General features: G+C 42.4%; 1 protein-coding gene across 1 annotated transcript in view; it reads right to left on the minus strand.

The window, feature by feature from the left end:
- Positions 1-23,808, minus strand: part of TTC39C (tetratricopeptide repeat domain 39C) — an 81,405-nt gene extending 57,597 nt beyond the window's left edge. Inside the window, exon 1 of the mRNA XM_088469606.1 lies at positions 23,537-23,808. Coding sequence (XP_088325732.1) covers positions 23,537-23,676 — 140 coding nt within the window. The 5' untranslated portion in view covers positions 23,677-23,808. The remainder of the gene's footprint in view (positions 1-23,536) is intronic.
- Positions 23,809-24,440: the final 632 nt, after the last annotated feature.

Below are 24,440 nucleotides of genomic sequence, written 5' to 3' on the forward strand. Positions count from 1 at the left end.
GCATTATTCAGGGGGAGCATTACTACTGGCGCATTACTCGGGGAGGGGGGAGGCATTATTCAGGGGGGAGCATTACTACTGGGGCATTACTCGGGGAGGCACTACTGGTGGCATTACTGGGGGGGGGGATTACTACTGGGAACATTACTCGGGGGGGGAAGCATTACTGCTGGGGGCATTAACCAGGGGGCATTTCTATTGGGGGCTCTACTAGAGAGGGAGCAGTAGTATTAGGGGCACTAATAGAGGGGCATTACTACTGGGGGCATTTCTACAGAGGGCTCTACTAAAGGGGGAATGACTACTGGGGGCATTACTATTGGGGGCACAACTGCATGGGTATTTCTACTGGGGGATTTATACAGGGGGCATTACTACTAGGGCATTACTATTGGGCACATGCCCAATTACTACTGGGGGCATTACTATTTGGGGCACAACTACAGGGCCCTACTGGGGGAATTTATACAGAGGGCATTACTACAGGGTGCACTACTAATGGGAGTATTGCTTAGGGGGCACTGCATAAGGGGCACTACTACTGGGTACACTGCATACGGGGGGCACTACCACTGTGGGCACTGACACTACTGGGGGCTCTGCATAAGGTCCCCATTGCGCATACCCCCAGTTTGTCAAATGTAATAGGGGCCCCCACATGTTTGTTGCCCAGGGGTCCCCACAGACCTTAATCCGGCCCTGCTTATAATATAGTATTACTTGTGTAATTCTGGGTGTGACTGACAGGGTATATTTGGGAGTGGTTGGGGTGGAACTGTTGATAGGCAAAGCATACAATATTCAGTGATATACAAGTGCAGTTATGGTATGCTTTGCATGCGCAGGAGGATGCGAGCAACGGGGTGTGATGGGAGGGATCCAATTAGATCCTTTACAGAAGAGTCGTCCCGAGAAGAAGCCTATAGGCTTCTATTGGGTAACGCCACCTGAAGATGGCGTTACCCAGCAGAACGCATCGCATTTTGATGCTTAGTACATATGGGGTATGCAGTCAAACACCCGAAAACTGCATTTTCCCCTTTAGTACATCCAGCCCTATAATTGATATTTATATCACACTAGAAATCAGAAGATTACATAGAACCTTATTAAGACGCTGAACAGAGCTCAGCCATAAAGACATACCAAGAGACCTGGTCTGGATCAGGAAGAAACCTTTACAGACCACAGATGCTACCATGGCTACACTTAGGTGATCAAACATGGTTTGGGGCTTGTTGTGTTCTCAGAAAATCCCAGAATACCTTGTGTTCAAGTACAAGGCATAACACAATATTGTGAATCACACAAATGGATGTAGTAAATTATGTAGTATTCTTTAAAATAAAAATTAGGAAGGTCAAAAGCATTTTGTTCACCATCTTCACATTTTACATTTTCTAAAATGCTTCAGAAGCCTATTGTACATTGATTTATGCTCTGAAGTCATTATTAAACATAGGCTGCGAGAGCGATGAAATAATGGATGAGTCACTGCCCAGGCTGTGCGCCAGCAGCCCACAAATTGCCCAGAATGATCTATATTTACTAATCCTCTACCCACTTCTTGAAATAACATAGAAAATATATTTTGTGGTACATTTCAGAAAAAAAGAAACGCTCAAGTATGCATTCACAAAAAGCTATTAAGTACTTGAATCACTTCCTTGCACATTAAAGATTCCATTACTGCTCTTCTTCCTCATGGTCAGGGGTAAGTAAAAACCCTTGCCATGCAATAAAAAGAAAAAAAAATCCAAATCAATATGAATACCTATGTTAATATAATTACTAGTCATACGCAGGACCAGAAAAGTCTTGAGCGTTGGATGATGCAAAAGTCAATGTTTTGTCCTCTTCCAGGACATGATTAAAGGAAGGTTCACTGCAGGTAAGCAGAATAACCTTGAGGACACTGCAACAGTATATACACTACAAAGCATATATATATAAGCTGGACATAGAAGGAAATAGATAAGTACACACATAGCCATAGAAACCTTACAATAAAAGATTAGATACATACAGCACTTTGCAGTGTTTCCCAGTCATTGTTCCTCCCAAGCAATGTTCCTGCCTCCATAGAATCTAGATCAGGGGTAGCCATCTTCAGTCCTCGAGGGCTACTAACAGTTCACGTTTTCCACACCACCTAGCAGGTGCACAGGTGTATTCTGTACTCACTAACACATTTGAAAAGATCTATAGGTGGAGCCAAATTATTTCGCTTGTGATTCTGTGAGGAGACCTGGAAAACATGCGTTGTTGGTAGCTCTCGAGAACCAGGTTTGGCTACCCCTGATCTAGATGCCCATGTCTTAACATAGGTCTTCCATACAATGATTTCTTAGTTATCAAGGGAATAGGATTAAAATACAGACGGCGGAAGAATCCCGATCCTGGAAGCTTGACTCTTCAGAAACCCGACGCCGGCTGGTAATTTACCTCAACCTAGTCTGCCCTATACAGTTTTCATTGTAATTCAAGGAAGTACGTAGGAAGAACAATTCCCTAGTTGCAGGGCTCTTATATAGGAAATTCACAAAATATTAGGCTAGAAAGAACATTGTGTCTCAAGTCAGTTTAAAGGTGCATATCCACTAGGCGATTAAAATGAGCGATTGAACGATTACGACATAGTTATCATTCAATTGCTCATTAATCGTTCACAAATCGTGCATTAAACTGTCGAAAACGACCAGTGATGCAGCTCCCGCTGGTCGTTTTGACATCTATCATCACCTGAATATGAAGGCCAATCCGCCGATAACGACAGGTTGGGCATGTTCGGGGATGAGGGAGGGTGCCTGCACTGAACAACATATCGTTCATTGTGGGCACATTATCCACTGCACAGGAAGGAGAACGATGGCACGATTACAATGTTGTAATCGTGCAGTCGTTCCACTCTCGTGTAGTGGAAGTGGTCTCTTCCCCTTTATGTTGTAATGTAAAAGCCATCAGGAAAAAGGTCAACATACAGCTGAAATTTATTTATTTAGATATTGGATTTGCTTTGCAAACAATTCCTCACTGAGAGTTCACTTCCCTATTCTATCGGTCACAAGGATCACACATCGATACTGGAGAGTTGTCACAGAGAACCGGAAGGGCTATGTTAGCAAGCAGTAGTAACATTAGCACACTTACGGTTGTATAGTAGTCTCCAACACACACATGCACAAAGCCAGCACTCACCACACTGTTTTCTTAACTTTTCTTTTTTCATACTCTGGATGGTGGTGAGCATGGACCTCATGTCTGATTGTCAGACCACAAACTGTTTAGCTGGAAAAAGAAATAACCAAACAGACAAAATGTCGTCTTATTTATAATAAAGGACCGCAAACCACTTTTAGCATTATTACTATATTCCTGTATAGCAGTAGGATACAAACACAGTGCGGAATATTTAGTGTAAAAGGCAGCATCTCCTGGTTTTGATAGGGATGGAATGTAGCATACTTTCACTGGATTTAAGTGAATGGGGTGTTTACCCCAAGCATAACAAAACTGCTGCATTAACCTTCATGTGCTCCTGCTCAGAAGTTCCAAAGAGGCAGTACCAGCATGGAACCAGGCTGCCTGCTGCGGATTCCATATGTTCCATGCTCAATACTGCATGTGCTATAAAAATTAACTCTTTGGTTCTATCCTACCATGGGATTTCAACTTTGCGATTCTCAAATGTTTTGAACATATAGCAATTACATTACATAGAGGATTAGGTGTCTAGAACCCAGTTACGTTCATATCTCCAAAACACATTACGAGGCATTTGTAAAATTTGTTGGCGTTGTGAGGAGAAGCCAATCAGATGTTTGCTTTCATTTTTAGCATTGTGCTATAAAGACTGCAGAAATCTTCCACTTTTCAACACCGTTACCTGTGGAACAAAGGGCCTGATTTAGAGGTGGAGAGAAATCTCGGTGTGACTAGGATTCTGCGTAAACATGCTAATGCTGCTAGGATTTGTACCTAGACTTCCACTGGCTGCATCGCCGATACGCTGCCTGCATACAAGGACGCCCCACCGATCCTCTGAGCACCTTATGGTTGGCTCAGAATGAAGTCAGCCACTGAAGAGTCTACAACCGCGTACACAGACACGCCGCCAATACGGTCTTGACACACTTGCGTCTGACTCACCAAACCAGACAGTGTTCAAAAAATTAGACTATACACAGTAGGTCTGGGGGCTGTTGTCAAAGTGCAAGTGTAATGGCATAACTACAGTAAATGGAGGGTGAGGAGGTTTGTGGAAAGAAATAGAACAAATATTAAACAAACCCTTTAAAAAAGGAACAGATTCGTTGTAGTAGAACCTCATTTTAAATGCAAATTTCAGTCTGTAACCAACACACACGCAAACCTTAAAATTTATATTGTTTTGCTAGAGATCAACCTATGGTCCCTGCATGTCCTATGCTGGGTACACACAAATGACGGATCGGTCAGGAGACCGGCCGATTTGCAACCTATACACACTTACCAATCGGCCGCATGATATGTCTGGACTGACATCACAACTGGGCGGGCATTTAACAGTGTACAGGCGGTCAGTGAGTCGCCCGTACATACAGCCAGACATACCAAAATATCTGGAAGATATATCGGCATCGGCTGTGCTACAGGTTCAACCTGAAGGGTCTGTGAACGATGTTGTTCAGTCATACAGGCTGCACACACCCGCAATATATCGTTTGTTGTTCAAACAAACGATATATCGACAAGTGTGTACCCAGCTTTTAGAGTGAACAGTTTAACCTACAAGTGTAAAATACAATGCATGCTTCATTACCAGCAAACTTTAAGTTACCTTCTTAATCAGATACCCTTTCAAGTGTGTTTCTCTTAGGGAAAAAATAAAAAAAGTTATGTCTATGGTATCCAGAGTAATGTTGGGACAGATCATGTTCAATCTTGTACGACCTTGATGGGACAGACTCAGCCAGAGCAATGAGACACAAGCATTAGTATACCTTTTCACTGCCAAATAACGCATTTCACACTGGCTTTGCCAATGTAATCTATAAAACACTCCTGCCAAGGATATTATTTTTAGGACATAAAGAATAATTGTCCAAGTCACAGTTCAGCCAAAATTAGAAATGATTGTATGTGTGTAAAAATATAAGTGGAGATGTGCCTCAGCTATTGGCTCCCCGCTCCATATCTGGTGGGACTGTGCAGAGACATACCCTTTTTGGTATTCAGTGAAATCTCTGTTAAAGAGATTGTGTGCCAGGTTAGTTCAGTACCTGTATTCTGGCTCCTAAATAAGATTACTTCTTTTAAAAGAAGTCACTTTTAAAACTTCAAAATTGTGCAGCCAAAGCGGTCATACCAGTTCACTGGAGATCTACGGCTCCCCCCTCCATAGCAGAATGGTTCTCCAGAACTACTAAATTTAAAAAGAGTTTAGCTCCATTTGGGAACTTTGGCTCCTGTTTACAGAGTCCCCCACCTACCATGATAGCCTCCATGGTGGTTGCTAAACTGCTTAGCAGCCTAATTACTTACCCTAATTCCTTCTCAGGTGGTCCCCCTCTCCCCTACGGTACAGTGTCACAACTGCTGACACTGTAACGGAGTATTCTGCATGCAGAAACACCCGCAGTAGCACACAGAATATAAGCATGCCGCATATCATTATAATCAGCAGTTACACGGCATTCACGAGTTATGTTTAACGCGACTTGTGGACACATCTGTTTAACGGTATAGACGGTACCTTGTTTTTTGCGGGTGTTACTCACCCTAGGTTAATGACTTTGGTGAACTTTTATTGCAGTAAAAAAATACGATGTAGGTGCTAAATAATATATCCAAAGTTTGAAACAGCGGAATTACACCCACATTTGACAAAAAAACAAAACAATGTCCTCTTTAGACCAGGCTGCTTGACGCCAAAAACACACCACTTCCTAGATTGTGCTTGTATATCTGAAGAGAGATGAGAACCTTAAAAAAAGAAAAATCACCTAAAAGTGTGAAGATTGTTTCATACAAAAAATGAGCAATTATGTGGCTTATCTGTGTATCTTATATCTGTGCATCAATAAAGAGATGCCAACTCACTCCCAACACATGACATAAATCATCAGCCCTTAAACAGAATGCAAAGCATAGCATAATACTGTACAGTGTTTTTTTAGGTTTTATTAACTAAATAAAAGTAACAAACTCACAATAACAACACTTGTGTTATATTAGAATGGTGTTAGAACACACAGTGACTTGGCTTCTCAATCTGATTGAGCATTATGCTGGAAAAACAAGGTCTAACCATGGAGGCCCCACCGCACACCTTACAGGATTTAAATGATCTGTGGTGTCTGGTAACAAGACGTTATCAGAAGGACACCTTGTGGTCTTGTGGAGTCCAGGACTCAATGGGTCGGAGCAGTTTTGGCGGCATAAGGGGACCTACACAATATTAGGCAGGTGGTTTGCAATTTTCTAGTGTGTGTGTGTGTGTGTGTGTGTGTATATGTACCCATAGGACATAAATTTAAATGCGTATTAGTAGGCTTGCAATAAAATCCCTTTAAGATGGGACACAAATGAATTACACTGGTTCTGTGTCTGGCTAACTTCAAGTCTGCATTTCACCTGGTTTAAATCAGATTCAAGCCTGGATTTTACCTGGTTTTAATCAGCCACAGAACCTGTGTAAATCATAGGTATCCCAGATTAAAAGGATATTATGGCAAGCCTACGTATTAGCAAGGTTTAGTGTTATGCCCGTTTTCTATCATGCACTTGATCAGGATATTTATAGGTATTAAACACCTCCACATGTCATACTGTTGCAGTATGAACTGTTTCTAGATGACAATACTGAAAAACATTGCAGAATGAACTACACACATTTGGTACAATGGTAATGCCATCCTGGTGCCGCATTTCTGGTTGGTGAAATGGCAAATCAAAGAATCAGATACTGTGACATCACCCTAGTAGAAGAAGAAGCCGGGAGGTTGCATAAACCTGCCTTTGAAATGCATACAACACTTTTGCAAACAGAAAATCTTCCTAGGTGTATATTGCAAGACGTTACTGCTTATCAATATTAATAAGCGAACAAAAAAGATTTGCCACAAGAGGTATTATATTTTACCAGCCTGCCCATTAACACCAAATTCCTTTAGCCCGGGCACTGATCCATGCCAAACGCCCAAGTACAAACCAAAAAAACAGCTGTATGAAGCAATCACCATTTCTGGACAAAGAAATGGAAAAAAACCTTATTATGTTGGATCCAACAGGACTCCTGTCCCATCGTCACCAAAATGTGTCTCCCTTAGAAAGAATTCTGTTTGAAAATCATTATATATCTGCATTTTTTAGCATGGATTATTTGAAAGTCATCAGCAGCCTTGTAGTTGTTTGTTTGCTTTTTATCATGGGGTGGGGGATACACAAGTACACAAGTATTCACACAGATATGCGGTGGAATATCCAGACACAGCTGAACACTGCATTTTTAATCTATGCTTAAAAGAAAACAATTAAAATACTTGTGGTTAATGTATGATCTACATAATAGTTCATTTGTAGCTGTATGTAATGTAAAAAGTATCTATTCAAAAGTGTATTCACTTGTGGCAAAGGCTGAATCACTGGTGTCCGCACTTATTACAGCAAGATGAGAATAATCAATGGCGGTGACAGCACGCATCCACCCTGAGCCCCAACCACTGAAGCATGACAATGGATCTTGCTTATACCAGTCTCAGAACACTTCTAATTAGCTCTAATGAGCTTAAAATAAGAGGTTCATACATCTGAAAATACCATTTGACCTTTCTGTTAACAGTGGCCATGTCCATATTGCAGCTTCATGTCATGCGTAACTGCTAACGGCATCATGCAGGTGTACCTATGGCAGAGACGGCCGGATGCCAGCCTCGCAAACAGCAGCTACAAGTCACATGAGAGAGAACCAATTACAGGCAGTGCAGTGCAAGTACCTGGCTAATACAGACAGAATATTTTAGTGAATGTTTATTCTATGGACCATCTATTATGGGCCTCATTCAGATATGCATGCAATGCTGATATTTGCGCAGTTGAACGATTATCAGTCAACTGCGCATGTGTCTTAGCTGCAACGCACACTCGCAGTGATTGAATTGCGATCAAATGTGCCCACGGTTGTAGTGAGGACTTATTAGCAAATGAATGACAATCAGAGACTGTTTTGTAGTAACAGTAAAACATGGGCATGTTGTGACTGTTTTCGGGGCGTGACCAGGGTTACTCAGATGGTCGATTACCAAAGGATATGCGACCACCGCTGCGTGATTATACGCACCTTCTTGGATCTGTGAAGCCGCCGGTTGGCGTCACTTCATTATCAGGGAGCTGCATGTATTAGCATATTGTTGCACAGCACGTTCATATGGAACCACAGCTGCGATTGCATTAGCGTTCATAGGCCCTATTTGCGGATGTAAAACAGGCACATATAGCGTAGCTGAGGAATGTGTTCTGTAAAATTACACCAATGATAAAAGCGAAAAAAATACACTCCCATAATAAAAGCAAAAGCAACTTTTTACAAAACAAGAGTGACGTGATTAGATGGGGCTTTTTAAATGTCGGAAATATAGATTTCATTTTAACCTAGCTGTACAAAATAGCTTTACTCATAGCTCTTACTAAGCAGATAATTAGTTGCTTTGCATTAATCAGGCACTAAAACAGCAAGTGAGGCCATTTACACATTAAAGCTAGTGAGATAGTGAGCTAAATAACTGGTGTGTTTATACGTCTCCAAATCCGTCCAGCAATGTGTTCTGCAATTTGCATGAAGAGCGATGCGTTTAGGTTATAGTTATAAGCCCGCAGGTCAGATAACATACAAAAAAAAAAAAAGTTTGAATCCATTGAGGAGGCCAAGCCGGGTATTGTTTCAGGACAACACAAAGGTCACAGTGAATACAGAGAATGGTAATAAAATGGTAGAGAGTTGGACATCACGGTGAAGCTTGTATCAAATGCATCCCCAGAAGCATCCATTAACCACCAAAACTAGACACGGGGTGCCCAATGTTGAGTTGGTCAATGAATGGGCATAGTTTCCAATAAAATGACGCTCACACAATAAAAGCATATTTACTCCAGAATGCTGAGAATATTTACATAAAGGCAGGAATGTGTCTTTATAAGTTAAGCCCCTAGGGCCCTATAGAGTATATCATCATGCGGTCAAAACAGGATCTGTATGATTTACGACCGGCGGTTCAAATCCAGTCAACGGAAGGCCGGCGGTGAAGATCCCGACAGGGAAGTTATTTTTCTATTTACTAACCTTCCCTCCCCCCCTAACCGTAACACTCCCTTAGGGGTGCCTAACCCTAACCTCCCCTCCAACCTCAGTCTCCCGGGGAGGTGTCTAACCCTAACCTCCCGCCCGGGGGTGCCTAACCCTAACCCCCCCTCCCGTAGCCTAACCCTAACCTCCCGGGGGGGGGGTGCCTAACCCTAAATCCCCCCCAGAAGCACCTAACCTAACCCTCCCCCCCCCCGAGGCTGTCCGCGCCCGGCTTACCTTCGAGCCGGGTGTCGGGCTCCCGGCGTAGGTCTAATGACAGGCATTGGGATTTCTACGGTTGCCGGGATTAGACAGTCGGCATCCCGACTGCATCCCGTCAAAACACCAGTTATCACCATCAATTAAAGGAAGAAATTAAAAAGAAAGAAAAAAAAAAAAAAGAAAAACAGTTCTCCACTCACAGCCTAGAGGTGGGACAACCAGCATGGGTTTCACATGAAAAAGCCGCTACCAGAACTAGGCTATGAGAGGATATCACAGGCTGCACTGGCGATACTAGAACAAGAAATACGCATCAGTAGGTTTTATATACTTTTCTTTTCCATGCGGCAAGAAAGGTGTGTTTGGGCACCTTATTTTTACTAAAGGACTTTTTACATTGTGTACTGTGTTTATTTTACCAGTGCACTACAGGTACCAGTGAGACCTGAATTCCAGGGCTTGCTACAGTTGTACTTTTACAAGCACCAGCATAGCCAAATAGTTTAGGCACCCCAGATCCTGCTGTAACCTGTAGTGCAACAGCACAAAGCACTGATTTAAATATTGAACATATATTACAACACATAAACCGCCCCAGGGATGTTAGCACAGGGCTATTTATTCTCTAGGTGCTGCAATTTCACCGATAATTCAAATTTATTAAAGAAAAAAAAAAAAATCACTGCTAAAGTTTAATGACGATGCACAGGTCTTCGCACCAGCATTCAGGCAATAGCAACAGACATGGCTAATCAGCAGGTCTCCATCTCAGCACATTTGCGTGAATGTGCTCTTTTTGTACTGTAGCGGCATATGCGTGCGTCTTCCCTACCTCATTCCAACTCTAAGGAGGCTCAAGTGCCCAATGCGAAACTCTCAACTGCATTCATTGATCCTGAGTGTCCTAAAGATACAGTATGTATGCAGCCCACACCGTCCGTAAAGGAGGTGGAATGGATTGTTCAGAGCCCACTGACTTTTAGCAAGCCTACAGTTGCTGAACAAAGCATTAAACGTCTTATCTGAAGACCCATTATCCAAACAGGCTCCAGAAACCAGAAAGGAAGTAAACTATTGCAGCTGGTCCGTGGTTCTGCCAAACCAAACACTCTGATATGGTCATTATGACTCTATAGCCAGAGTTTAATTTCTTACTGGGAACACAAGCAGCAGTAAATCTACAAAGTTATCAGAATATGCAGAAACAGACAGAAATAGTGTCCAATCCTTCTAAATAAAAGCTACAATATTGCAAAATAACAACAGAATTTCATAGTAAACTGTAATAGTTTAACCATGACAACCCAGTGGGAAATTAGAAGAAAAAAAAAAAAAACTGTAAAATAGTGTACAGGTGAGCATACCTGCTAGGAGTGCATATTACAGGTACAGATATGTCCACATACATATATCCTCCATGCGCTACAAGTCGCGCCACACAACTCTGTCTGCCTTGGTAGTGCTGAGTGTCTTTTGTGCCGCTTTTTACCTTCATATGTGTCTTATTCACACAGTGATGTGAACAGCTAGCACAAGCAGCTTCTGCTGATTAAAATGATATGCAACATGCCTATGGTCTCTGCGTCTGCAGGTGTATCTGCATGTGAAATGCTACATTACAGTGTCAGCGGCTGTAACACGCTGTAACGTAGCATTTCGCATGCAGATACACCCGCAGACGCACAGAGAACATGATACAAGGTGATAAGTGTTTGCGATCCACGCTACACCAGGCAGCTGGTAACCTATGTGATATTCACCAATCACAAGAAGTATATATGATGATAAAAATAATATGCAGCATGCCTATGTTCTCTGTGCACAAAGAGTAAAAGGTTAGAAGCGCTCTAGTTGAATATTACCTTCCCACAGTAGGTTTCTGGATGGCAGCACCACAGGATACAGCACCTATCCTGCTGTATCCTGTGGTGCTGCCATCCAGAAACCTACTGTGGGAAGGTATAGCTCAAATAGGGGGAGCAGATAACCCCTATATGCTGTAAATTGTGCCTTTCATAAAAGGTCCCTGACGGTACGCGACCATTTTTTATGCAGGTTATGTTTTAAATAATGTCTATGGTTTTACACTATGCATATTCCCCACTTTTGTCTTGTATGAACCATTGATGTTGAGGGGTAATAGTGTGGAGACCAAGTAGAGTGACCAGGTTATTTGAGACCATACAAAAGGATCAAGATTTGAACTTTTTTACAACAACCTTAACGACGAAAAAGTGACTATTTTTACATTGAACTACTGAGACTCTTATTACATTTAATCTTATAATTATTGGAGATATACAATTATGTACCTCAACTAGAGCGCTTCTAACCTTTTACTCTTTGTGCACAGAGAACATAGGCATGCTGCATATCATTTTAATCAGCAGAAGCTGCTTGTGCTAGCTGTTCACATCACTGTGTGAATAAGACGAATTTGAAGGTAAAAAGTCGCACAAAAAAAACACTCAGCGCTACAGAGTCACGGCATGGCGCGATTAGAATGGCTGTTTAAAGCGTAATGAGGCTAGATGTATGAGGACACATCTGTACCAGCACAAGCGAACACTATACCAATAGCACCCACAGACAAAAATTATACTTTAACAGTACAGAAAAAAAATTATTTTGAACACATGGATAACTGGATCCACCAACAGGATTCTCCATGGATCTAACGTTACCGAATTCAACTCACCTCTTATGGGAAATTTATGAGGGGAGGTTGAGGAGACCCATTTAGTCTATGTGCAACCAGCAGATTAGCAAACTTGGAGAAGAGTGTTGGGTCAAGCATATCCAGCAAACAGCATGCCCAGGTAAGTAAGCTTTTGTTTCCTGTACAAACTCGGTGAACTTAAAATAAAACTACATTTTACATTTTGGGTAGCATTCTTCTTAAAAGAGCAACACACAAATACAATTCAGACACCTTACTACTAGGGATTTGACAGCTGAGCCAGTATTCATGAAAATCCATCCCAACAAAATGGCAGCCTCTATACAGTTCTGCGACATATTGTATAGGATTTCATTCAACAATCATATGACATTTATGTTCCAAATCTATTTTTCATTTAAAAAGGACATCAACCTGCTTCAAAAAGCTGACAAATTCATATTGCAACCACTCGTGAATTATTAACAAATGTTACAGAAATCAATACAAGAGTTAAAAGTCTACTTCCCTAAAAGCACTGCATGTGCTCCTGTAAGCACAGATATAACAAGCGCAGCAATATCTCAACTACAGCAAAACTACAGTACTGCACAAAGACAAGGGCTAGCAAAATGTGTTGGAAGTAGCGCCTTCCTGCACTGCCTCCTCCCTGTCCCGACAAGGTAGGCTGGCTCGGCGGTATGTCCCTGCGCATCTTTACTCCCTGGCGTTTCATAGGGATGGCCAAACCAAGGAGACTCACAGCATACAGAGCCGCAATTACACTGTGTCACCACTGCTAGTGTATAAGGCACCAGTGCTACCATCTGCCAACATATTTACCACAAACATACCTGGCGCACTACAACACTCAGTAACAACCTAAAGTAGCATCACTGGGGTAGGTAACACCCAGTGCAGCAAGTAAACATCCAGCATGCCCGAAAAAGGGGTGTGGCCTCACTGAGAAGGGGCATGGCCTCTCATCACATGACCAATTTAATCACTCTGGTGGTGTGCCCAGCACTACCAGAGATGTTACACCTGTGATATCCATGCGTCATATGCTACTTGCTGTTATATCAGAATCATAACTCTAAGAACTGTTTACAATGTACCACGTGTGGACTAACCGCCACCAGCACCAATAACTGCATTACATATTTAACACCACATGTACCTTGACCAAAGTGTATTATACCCTGGTTTAACTTTCGGTCTGGAAGACTACTGCTCCCAGCATGTCTGCTCGCATTTTATATTGATAGCCACATTAACCCTAACAGATTGGGTCACCCAGTACGCTATCACCTCCTACTCTGCTAATAAAACATTCATGAAGAAAGTATACATGAAATAGGTAATTTGCCAAAACTGGGTCACATAAAGCCTTTCAAATATGTGGGGATTAGTGGTGGGCATTCTGTCAATAGCTGTTTGGTAATATCAATAGCACAAAATCATTTTTATGTTGTATCTTCTGCATAAACCATCCTCTTAAACAAGAGAATTCCCTTAGCTGTTCATTTACTGGGCGATTAACACTAAACCTAGTCTGTTGTTTCTGATGGATTACCAAACTTAATTTACATAAAAAATATGGAATTTATTAGAAAATATTTCAGTTAAGGACGTGCCATTAGTAGGTGGTACAAACAAATATAAATCTACTGATGAAAACATCAGGATGACTTGTGGACTCTCATGGAAGAATACAGAAGATGCAAGAGAGTGTCAAGTTCATATAACTTCAATGATTATAAAATCACTACAAGGCATAGTAACTGTTATAAAGTCCATCAACTCATACAGCTTTATATGGTACCAACTTTGGTTATCGGTGCAATCAAAAAACAGTCATGACGAGCTAGAAGCCAGACTTATTTTCAGACCCTAAGCAGGGCCGGTGCAAGGTTTCTAGGCACCCTAGGCAAAGATACACAATACTGCCCCTGCTCCTCCCAATACCCTCCGCCCAAACGCTCACATGTAATCTTGATTTTTTTAAATATTGGAAAATTTATTTTTAGATTTATTACAACATTAATTATAAAAATTGCACTAAAACAATATAGCAATAACATTAACAACTTTGTGACCGTCATACATTACCGACAGCATTTTGTGACCGCCATACTAAGAGCATTTTGAGACCGCCAATAAAAACATTAAACAACTAATCTTATCTATATTACATTAACAGATTTACCCTCATTATAAAACCCACATAGCTTACCCTTATACTTATCAACATTCATGAACTTAGACAATCCCATCCCCCACACAAGCCCCTCTCCCTCCAGCTCCACTTACCTGTTGCTGATCTTCTCGCCACTGTCACCCTCATGATGTTGTTGTCACTTGCAGCCTCAGGAAGTAGGTCCTGCGCTGCTGGTGAGGAGGAAGAAACACTGGGGAGGAAATGGGAAAAGCCTCCTGTAAAGCTGACTGGGCTGCCTCTTTTGTGGTGGGAGGTACGAGCCACTACCTTCCCTGTCCGCATTTAGAGGTCCCTGCAGTCATGATGGACAGTGGGGGCGGTGTCTAAGCTTAAATGGGTGGGGAGCTAATGTAGTGCAGAAAAGTAAGGGGGGAAAGCAGGGTCCGGGTGCCCACGCAATATTGCCCTCATTACAGCACATGGCTCATTAGTTATGTGACTGTCAGTGACGTGGCCAGCCTGCCCCAGATCAGGGGGGCAAAAGTGTAGGCAGAGGTAGTGGCAGATGCGGCTGGTAAGATATGTGGCTGCCGCCAATATCATGTAAATGAAGGAAAGAGACATCCTTCATTTGTGTTGTTGGAAGACTCAGTGGTGTCCCCACAAGAGCCGGTACCCTAGGCAGCTGCCTAATGGTAGCACTGCCCCTGACCTTAAGCCTTAGAATAAGCCATTATGTCGTTAATGTCTACTTAGTAAAATGTCAACCTGCTTTCATGTTAAAAATGCTGCTGGCAATAACAAAATATGACAGACAGGCGATCAGATTCAAATACGAGCAACAATAAAGTCTGATTTTAAATATCACAGGGGACTAGAAACATTTCCACAAACATGAATGCAAGCATTGACCCTACTGTTAATGCCAGTGATATAAAGCACCCATGTGCAATACTGTATATGCTTCCCAATCTTAGTTCAGCATTTATTTACAGAAACAGAAAGTTTAGTGCTCATTAGGCGCACAGTATACATTTAAATTTAAGGCACAGGTTTCATATTGTGATTGTTAATTATACAGGTGTCACTTGTCAAAGGGTATGAGTGGTGCAGCATCCTGCCGGATGACCCCTGCCACACAGATGTAGGCAGAGCCACAGAAGGTCATTCGGCGTGGGGGCTCAGAATCGGCACTAGCGGTCAGTTGAGCTCTTATCCTCCCCTCTTGCTTAAGAAGTGGATAACCAAAGCATTGAGATGGCAGATGGGCATAATACCTCTCAAAGCGTCTCCAACGTTTCACGTGGCGCCTGCATAATTCACAAGTACCTTCAGCTCTTGGTGGTTGCACTATTACAGCAGACAACTACTTTACTGAAACACTTTGGGAAAAAATAGGCAGCACACAGCAGATACTTGAGGTTAGAATATAGCACATATAGGAAAATATACAAATATGCATTGTGATAAGCAACGGCATAAGATTGCCCTGCTGAAAGCAAATTATTTCAGTTCTCAGATGCTTCTTGCTGTGTTCTACAGAAGTCACACGGTGCTGATTTCCTGCTTGTTAAATGTTTTTATTTTGTACAGTCCTAATAATATTAAACCATGTATGAGTGGGGGCAGAGCACTTTCCTTCATATTCTGCACAAGTTCAATAACAATAATGACAATAATGGACGCATTTTTACAGGTTATGATAATAGTATAAACCACTGCTGCCCTTAAGGTGTATACACACGTAACGATTTTTTTAACGATTTAACTATAACGACGTCGTTATCGTTCAATGGTTGAAAAGAAAATCGTTCAGTTTCTGAGTTATAACGATGAACGATTATCGTTCATGTGCGTTCCCGTTTGTAGTTCATTCTGACTGACCAACTAAACGCTTTTCATTAAGGGAAGTTACAAGAATCGTTTGTAGTTCAAAAAATCGTTCATTACACTTTAAAAAAATCTGACAGATAATCTGACAGAAAATCGTTCATAAAATAGTTCATAAACTCGTTGGTAACAAAATCGTTGTGTGTGTATGCAGCTTTAGATTGCATGCTAGCAGTAAAGATCCTAAAAAAGGAAAACATGATTTCCTGCAGTACATGCCACACAAAGATATTTCAGGTGGAGGAGAGATACAGAAAAGCTGTAAATAGGAGAGGATCTATGTCATAGCTGCCAACATTTGAATATAATCTTCAGTGACTTTGCTTCTGGCATTTGCAAGACAAGCACTATTAGCACTAGGAGTTTGTTGTATATATGCTTCATTGAACAGAAGACTGTTATTAAATATACCAGTTTATGTTTTATAGATCTCGCTGTATCATAGGCGCATAAAGGACTCCGATTATTCCACTCCTACACTTGTGGGAAGATCCTTATAATGTGCAGCCTTGGCAGAACCTGTTTTAGGTCAATTGCACTATTACTTGCATTATAGTAAATCTGGTGTCATGAAATAGGTGTAGCACAGACAAATAGATTGGATCAATTTGGAAAGTGGCAACATTTTGGCCATGACATTTAACGGGGCAATTTTTTAAAGTCAAATCCAATCTGGATTTGCCTTAAAAACTATTGATGGTTAAAATCTTGCACCGGAATTACCGAAAAATTGTCACTTTCCAAATTCTGCAGGCTATTACATTTGGCGCATTATCTTTGCCGCCAACAGTCGGAGCTGTTTCTCAAATTCATTTCAATGCATTCGAATGTTATACATAATATTTGACACAATCTGAGTGTTATCAAAGCAGCATTTAGCTGCATTATTTGAGGGCGTCTTGTGGACTGCTTCCAGATGACCAACAGAAATGTCCTTCCAGCCATATGGCATTAGGAAACACGTCGGCTTTAAAAACATGACCCTGCCTAGCAAACAGTCAATGTAATGTCATCAGCTGAAGGAATGAAACTGGTTATGCAGCTTGGAATATTTGTACACCGAACTCTAAAAATACAACAACACATAATAACAAATTTTAAAGTGAACAAAAATTCCTGCAGTCTAACAATGTCTCAGGAACTAGTGACATCATGGAGCAATGAAACAAATAAGTGCAACAATTAACCAGACTCAAATGAATATAGAGAAAATAAACTATTTACATATCAAAAATTAACCACCAAAATGTATATGTATACCCATCAGCCATAGCATTAAAACCACTGACAGATGAAGTGAATAGCATTTGTTATCTTATTACAATGGCATCTGTCAAGGGGGGGTATATATAAGGCAGCAAATATACACTCAAGGCCTGATTCAGCAATGCACACTAGTGTATAGGTGATCCCAAAGTTCGGGAATATGCGTAGGCGCCTGACCCATACTGTGTGTGCGCAGTACGGGTCCTGCAGTGACGTGCGGTTAGGTAAATGGCTGGGGAGACACTCGCTAGTATCAGAGCCAGATACATATATGACCTCGAGGGTTCATGTGGTCATTATACAAAGGTGCAGCAGTATATAGTGCTGGAAAGTTGGTGCATTTTGATCTGGGATGTGCGGAAAAGGTAGACAGGGGAGGCAGTGCCTCACCTGTCATACACATTTTACTCCAGAGTTTTGACTATAAAAATGATTAGAATAATAATTTTTATAGACAAAACTCGGGAGTATACCTTAGTATGACAGAAAAAGCTCTGCCTCACCTGACCGCACATCACTGGGGTCCTGCATGTTCGCATGCAGAGCGGCAGCAGACTGTCAGTGATTGATCCCCAAAACAGAGAAGGCTAGCTCATCTGATCCTATCCCACAGAAGAGCTACTGTAGCACAAATTGCTGAAACGTTGAATCTAGCTATGATAGAAAGTGGTCAGAACACACAGTGCATCGCAGCTTGAGGCGTATGGGACTGCGCAGCCGCTGACCCCTGTCCACTGCCGAAAGCGCCTACACTGGCACATAAGCACCACAAGGTGGCTTGGTCTGAGGAATCAGGTTTTCTTTTACATCAGGTGGACGGTTGGGTGGGTGCGTGTGCACCGTTTACCTGGGGAAGATATGGCACCAGGATTCACTACGGGAAGACGGCAAGCCTGCGGAGAAAGTGTGAAAGTCTGTGGAATATTCTGCTGGGAAACTTTGGGTCCTGCCAAACATGTGGATGTTACTTTGACACGAACCACCTACCTAATTATTGTTGCAGGCCAAGTACACTCCTTCATGGCAGCAGTATTCCCTGGTAGCAGTGGCCTCTTTCAGCAGGAAAATGTGCCCAGACACACTGCAAAAATTGTTCAGGAATGGTTTGAGGAACAAGATGTTCACTTGGCCTCCAAATTCCCCAGATCTCAATCTGATAAAGCATCTGTGGGATTTGCTGGAAAAACAAGTCTGAGCCATGGAGGCCTCACCTCGCAACTTACAGGACTTAAACGATCTGCTGCTAACATGTTGGTGCCAGATACCACAGGACACCTTCGGAGGTCTTGTGGAGGGTATGCCGTCAGGAAGCCGACGGTCAAAATGTAGACCGCTGGTTTCCCGACTGTCATATCCCGGAAAGGTACTTACGGGCTGCGGCAGCGAACAGCCGCGCGGGGAGGGGGGTCAGGGTTAGGTTAGCGGCTCCTTGGGGTGACTTACGGTAAGGCACTCCCCGGGAGGGCTAGGGTTAGTCTAGGGGAAGGGGGGGGGGTTAGGGTTACGCACGCCCCTGGGAGGGTTAGATTTAGGGTGCGGGAGTTTGGTTTAGGCACCCCTGGGGTGAGGTTAGGGTTAGGCACTTCTTCCGCCGTCGGTATTATATCCGCCGGGCTGACGTCCGGCGGGATAGAATACCAATTCCCTTGTGGAGTCCGCGCCTTGATGGCTCAGAGCTCTTTTGGCGCACAAGGTGGACATACACAATATTAGTCAGGTGGATTTAATGTTCTAGAAGTCCCTGACCGGCACTCCATTTTAATTCTGCATATACCTGGGTGCCCTCCCGATCCACAGCAGCAGACCCACAACACAGTTCCAACATGGACAGCACTCACAGCTTTTCAGATGAAAGAGTCACACAGCACAAGCCGACTGAGACAACGTTTCAAAAGTTTACTACATTTTTCTCCAGGGTTATCGTCTAAACAGTCGCCAAAATGGTGGATCATTACCATACTGCCAATGTAGAGTTGTGATTGGTCAGCAATATCCAATATGTTGGAAATCATGATTTGCCAATTCTGATAAATTTTTGGTTGGAATTAGAGATCGATGAACTGTATACATTTTTTTTACAAAACTGGCAAAACGTGAAATTGGCCCAATTGATTGTGGATATATGGGGCTCAGTCAAGATAACAGTTCATATTACAGGTTGAGTCTCCCATATCCAAATATTCCGAAATACAGAATTTTTTTTAGCATGACTCAGATAATGAAACCTTAGATTTTTTAATGGTTCAATGTACACAAACTTTGTCTAATATAAATATTGTATAAAATTACCTTCAGGCTGTGTGTATATGAAATATAAATGAATTTAATTTCTGTACACACACTTTGTTTGAGCCACAAAATTATTGAAAATATTGTATAAAATTACCTGCAGGCTCTGTGTATAAGGTGTATATAACACATAAATGCATTCTGTGTGTATATTTGAGTCCTATTCCCAAGATATCTCATTATGGTATGCAAATATTCCAATATACGGAATATTCTGTTATCCAAAATACCCCTGGTCCCAAGCATTTTGGATATGGGAGACTAAACCTGTAGTATGATTCAAGCCAGGCCCATCAGTGACATATCAGTCCTGGACTTCCAATTTACACTGTGCCTTTATTACACACTAAAACTGCTGTTTACAAAATGATGACTTGAAATTAAGTAAACATTACTCACTGGAGCTTCGTACCATAACTGGGTACCGTAAGGACTGGTGTGTTTCAGTGTATAAGGTGGTTGGTCCATTCTCTAATAATAATAATAATAATAATAATAATAATAATAGGAGCTGTCCAGCCCCAGTCAGCTGTTCAGACTTGCTTTCAATAGAGTAATGGCTGGCTACAGCTATTGTGCACTTGAAGCAGCAGCCAGAACTGTAGTACTCAGAGGTGACATCAGTAAGCAGATTTCTGATACACCAAGAGAATGATGGCGCCCACTGTGACATCATTAGCCCTAGCTCGTTTTTTGTCAGCATTCATCTTGTCAATTAATGTGGGTGAAATAGCTTAAGTCATAGTCTAGCTCTGGACAAGATGCCACTAATGAGACAAGGGACACTGCAGCCATCAGTTTCTGAGACTGTTAGATCTGACTGTAATCAGCAGTCTGTATGGACCTGGGGTTCCTGAACAAAAGTAGCAATGCAAAAATTCAATATTAACCTGAGCTGAACTACAGTAAACAGCAATATGCAAGCGAGTGGTAGATTGTAATGTGTTGGCAGAGAGAATATAAAGAAAAAAATTATATACATGTTACAATATTCTTACATATGCGCTTTAATAGGTGTTAACAAGTTACATAGCTGATGTCAGGAGGATATGGCTGCTGGGGATTATACTGCAAGGAGTGGATTTCCCAGGGTCAGTTCTGTGGTTATGCCATGGGAAATGCCTATACCAGTGGTTCCCAAACTGTGCGCCATGGCACCCTGGGGTGCCTCGGGACACTTGCAGGGGTTCCTCACCAAATCAAATTATCGATGGTCAATGTAATGTAAATATGTGGACAAACAGAAGTGCAAACCTGTCCACCACCACATAACTGACCCGAAGGATGACAGGTCAGCACTTCACTTTACTACAATTATTCTGAATGTCTCAATAAAAACTTTTGGCTTAAAGGTGCCATGAAAACAATGCCGACGCCTCACTTGCACCTCTATTTCCGGTAAGCCGTCTGGGAGAAGGGGAGGGCACCCGATGGACCCACGACAAGAATTTTGATCTAACGCGTTTCGGCCGACGTGGGCGGCCTTTTTCAAAGAGGACAGCTGCTGCTCAGTGAGTATCTCATGAACAGATACCATCCCTGAGCATCAACTTCCCCTGCAGACACTAGTGCAGATGTTTCAAACCTTGGAGAGAAATGAAGTACCAACCAATCAGCTTCTAACTGCCCTTTTACAGGATGTTTGAGAAATAGCAGTTGGAAGCCGATTGGTTGATACTTTAGCTCTCTCCAGGGTTTGATACATCTCCTCCACTGTCAGGAACACCAAGGAATGCTGGGGATAATATTTAAATAATAAATGAAAGTAAATGTATTTAAACCGTGTCTTTTGTAAATTAGAAGAAATAGAAATACAAAAAATGGCCTTGGGGTAAATTGTATGAAGTGCGGGTGGCGGTATTACCCATAAAAAACAATCAGCTTCAAGCTATCATTTTCTAGCATGTACCAGATACAGTAAGTGATAGCCAGAATCTGATTGGCTGATATGGCAAACACTTTTTCTTTCCTAATCCCACACTGTAGTTAATTTACCACTATGACATTAAATACCATCCCCCAGGTATGCTGAATAAAATATCCCAAAAAGATGCATTATCTAATATGCTAGGTCACCTCTATTCTAAGATGACAATTCAGTTTACAATTGCAAATGTCCAGATCCATTTGCAGAAGCATGGCACTAGGAACCAGATCACAAAGAAAAGGGATTTAACCCAAACATGTTTTCTTTCTAGAAATTGAAATTAGTTTACAAACAAAAGATGTCAGAATGAACCCAAATTAATGTCAGGGTTTGTTTTGTCTTCTCTTATCATAATTAGCTTATAAAAAACGTATATAATAGATGCCATCACACATTATTAAAGACACATATCTAGGTGAGGGACCTGATCCAACACAAATACCAGAAACCGGTTGGCACAGTAGCTAGCTGACTCACATAGTTTAAACAGGATATTAAAGTGAAAACACAAAAGTGAACCGACCATTATATAATTCAGTGTTTACAAAAACATAATTGGTACAGTTTCTACAGTACCTAATTGGATATTAGATGATGATCCTTGTTGTCACAAAGATCGGACATTACTCTGACACAGATTCCAGGCAGGCAATTATTACCCAGCCACCCTGTTTTACACAGCACTTTCCCAGGCCACAGTCATTACCCAGAGATTTTGACTGGCACAGTAATTACATGCCATGGGTCCCAACTGGCACATCGATCAAAAGGGTGTCCTGAATGACAGTGATTTACAAAGGAATCAAAATCATTTAAATTACACTTGCAATCAGACTGGTACACTGATTGACCAGCGAACAGAACACGAGTGTCACATTGATTATCTGGGGAACCTGACTGGCACAGTAATTTACCTAGAAACTCAATCTGATAGGGATTTACCCGTGCCACTTGAATGGCACTGCAATATACCCAAGAAAAAGTAAGTACCCAGGTACCCTGACATGCACAGTAAACAATAACCAAGGACCCTGACTGGCACAACAATCAACCACCAGTGACCCTGACTGGCACAGAAATCACCTTATCACACAGGGGCCTGACTGGCACAGCAATTGCCTTATCACACAGGGGCCCTGACTGGCACAGAAGTCACCTTATCACACCGAAACCCTGACTGGCACAGCAATCAATCATCAGGGACCCTGACTGGCACTGCAATCACCCAGGGGCCCTGACTGGCACAGCAAGCACACAAGGATCCTGATTGGCATGGTAATCACACAAGGACCCTGACTGGCACATCAATCACCTTATTACCCATGGATCCTGACTGGCACAGCAGTCCTACAGGGACCCTGACTGGCACAGAAATCTCACAGGGTCCCTGACTGGCACAGAAATCCCACAGGGTCCCTGACTGGCACAGCAATCCCACAGGGTCCCTGACTGGCACAGCAATCCCACAGGGACGCTGACTGGCACAGCAATCACACAGGGACCCTGACTGGCACAGCAATCACACTGGGTCCTTGACTGGCATCGCAATCGCCTTATCACCCTGGGACCCTCACAGGCACAGCCATCGATTAGATAGGGACCCTGTCTGGCACACCAAACACCCAGGGACCCTGTGACATACTGATCCTAATTAGCAAAATGAATGTAGCATTGAAGCTCAGTCACTCGAAAGTATCCCTCCATCTCCCCAGTGATTACAGCATCCACCCTGACATCATAGATAGCTCACGGGGCGGCATCAGGACAATAGCAGCTGCGTTACATACACACCGCCCTCACCGATATTTCTTGAACAGCTGATCCGACTCCCTAAAGCCGTTATTGAGCAGCATATTAATGCCCACCAGGGCCAGCTCGGCATCTTCCACCGGATCCAAGTGATCCGCTTCCAGCTGCGCTGAGGTCTGCTGCTCGGCCATGGTACAGGTGATGAGGCCGCCGCTGTGTTACAGGAGGAGGAGGACCCGCAGCTCAGTCACCGCTCCCCGGCCGCGGCTCTGTCTGACAGCAGCAGCGCAGCCTGACAGGGAGCAGCACAGCACAGTAGCCGAGTAGCCCGGTGTCTGTGTATAGCGCGTGTATAGGGGAGGAGGAGCAGGAAGAGGCAGGGCTGCAGCTGCACATAGGCTTTGTGTGATATATAATGATAATCACCATCATCACTGGAGTACAGTCTCTGTAATATCACTGGCTGCTGCCACCAGTGTAGTAGGAGCTGCTGGCATCCCCTTCATGTTTATTTATAGCCGCATGTACTAAGCACCTGCATGCAGATTCATCTATTTACACTGTACTCATTTAGTAAGCGCAAAACTTGTGATACAAATGGACAATGGATCATTCTCAGTTTTATTTTATTGTGTTCACGCAAAGGGCTGTGTTCACACAGACATAGAAAATGACAGACCTGGCTGCTATCCACTCACCATCTAATACATAATCTAATTGCAAATATAGAAATCCATTTCCATTCCAATTTCCAAGTACTGTATGTTGCTGGCGATTATATAGCATGCCACAGATTTTCTCTGAGCTTTGTATGTTATGTATAGTGTTTTGACTTCCAATTACTTTTGTTTTTGTTAAAAGAGACAGATAATAATACACGCTATATATTTAATAAAGTGTGACTCATATATATATATATATATAATGTGTGTGTGTATATATATATATATATATA

This window comes from Taudactylus pleione, unplaced genomic scaffold (assembly GCF_031769625.1).
Source record: "Taudactylus pleione unplaced genomic scaffold, aTauple2 ptg000093l, whole genome shotgun sequence".
NCBI lineage: Eukaryota > Metazoa > Chordata > Amphibia > Anura > Myobatrachidae > Taudactylus > Taudactylus pleione.